This window comes from Physeter macrocephalus, chromosome 5, assembly GCF_002837175.3.
Source record: "Physeter macrocephalus isolate SW-GA chromosome 5, ASM283717v5, whole genome shotgun sequence".
NCBI lineage: Eukaryota > Metazoa > Chordata > Mammalia > Artiodactyla > Physeteridae > Physeter > Physeter macrocephalus.
Window position 1 is genome coordinate 93,497,940 of NC_041218.1, and position 1,673 is coordinate 93,499,612.

The window sequence follows — 1,673 nt, forward strand, 5'->3', positions numbered from 1 at the left end:
ACGCCTTCCAAGTATTCTATAAGATGACACTGCAACTCCGGACACTTTCATACCTCTAGAACGGTCCCTCATTCCCCGCTGCCACAAAGCACTATGCTCCTTACGACAGTGTACGACGCCGAGCCTGACTGGTCCGCACGGCGCGGGCCAATCGCGCGGCGCCCGACCGATGACGTAGGCCGCGCTCGTGCATGCGCAGAGCGGGGAGACCTTGGCGAGGCGGCGGAGACGCTTAACGGAGGTGAAAGCTTTGGCGGAAAGGAAAGTCCAGCGGCAAGATGCAGAGCTGGAGTCGTGTGTACTGTTCTTTGGCTAAGGTGAGGGCTGAGTGGGTGGGGTCGTGCTGAGCCAGAGGCACAGAGAGGCCTGCTGACGGGGTCCGGGATGTGGCCTAAGTGGTGGCGTTGGGAGAGGCCGGCAGCCAGGCCGGGACCAGCTGCGGCTCCACCCCTGAACCGTCTCAGCCCGGGCGGCGGCTTGGAGGCAGAGGCTTGGGCGGTGGAGAGGCCCCGCTGGTTGTATGACGGCCAGCAGTCACACACAGTTCCCTCCCAAGCCTGGGCCGTGGGGCCTGGCGGTCGCACATCGGCCTTGCCCCTTTGGCGGAGGAAGTATGAGTCTACCTTGCCCCATATGGTCGACTCTTTTTTATACCTTTTGCTAATCCTCGTCCCGGCCCCTGAGTAGCCTTTCTTCAGTGGACAGGTAACCTTGGGCCACCACTTGAAAGACCCAGACCGAGTCAGCCCTAACACGTAGTCCTAGGAATTCCTCGAAGGTCCCTTCAGTGTTTGCAGTTTTAAGGTAGTGTGCATTGATTTCCCTCTTAGAAGCTTGTATTTTTAATTGTAGCAGGTTATCCAAAGGAAAGTTTTCCTTTTTCATTTATGTACCAAATACAGCCAAAGTGTATATATGTGGGATCGTGGCTGGATACAATATTGATGCAGACCTTAAAAATAATACAGTAGTCAGACTCCTTTGTTTCAAACATGAGTAGGTTATGTTTTCCGAAGTTAATGTAACATGCTAGAAGTCGTACTTTTAGTCAAAGGCAGAGCTGGGACTAAAACTCAGGACTGATATTTATTCTCCTGTTCTTTGGACCGCCGTCCTGACCTCAGGTGCAAGAATTGCCTTGAAATAGACAACGTAACTAGCTCAGTGTAGGTTTTGTCACTGCTTACCTTTTGCCTTCTGTGATAGGAGCTATTTGCTTTGTTCCGTTGTGCCTCACTGTTCTTAGGAAATAGTAGCCATCCACATTTAGAGGTTGTTGTGGAGATTATGATGCAGTCTGTAAAACTAGTAGCTCTTGAATATGAGTACATTACTTGGTGCATTTTTCTAAGGTATTTTGTCTCATTTTCTATTCCTGTTGGACGGTTCAGGTACATCTTCATAGGTTGTACATGGATCACGTGTAAAAGGATTGCATAATGAAATTATCCAAGTACTTAAGCTAGAACTTTGAACAGTTTAGTTACGATATTAAAATGATCCCTGGCACCAAAAGTTAGCCATGCTTCCTGAAAATTTAATAAAACTTAACACCATTGAGTAACATGTTTTAGTTAGGTTAAATATGAAATGGGGGGCTTCCCTGGTGGCGCAGTGGTTGAGAGTCCGCCTGCCGATGCAGGGGACACGGGTTCGTGCCCCGGTGCGGGAGG

The 1,673-nt window shown here is 50.0% G+C and overlaps 1 protein-coding gene across 4 annotated transcripts in view; it reads left to right on the plus strand.

Annotated features, from left to right (window-relative positions):
• Positions 1-204: 204 nt before the first annotated feature.
• Positions 205-1,673, plus strand: part of DLD (dihydrolipoamide dehydrogenase) — a 58,413-nt gene continuing 56,944 nt past the window's right edge. For all 4 annotated transcript variants that reach the window (XR_008617462.1, XR_003679955.2, XM_007117687.4 and 1 more), the window contains exon 1: positions 205-317. Coding sequence is in view for 2 of the 4 variants with exons in the window: in XM_007117687.4 (XP_007117749.1) it covers positions 279-317 (39 nt within the window). In the remaining 2 variants the exon portion in view is untranslated. The remainder of the gene's footprint in view (positions 318-1,673) is intronic.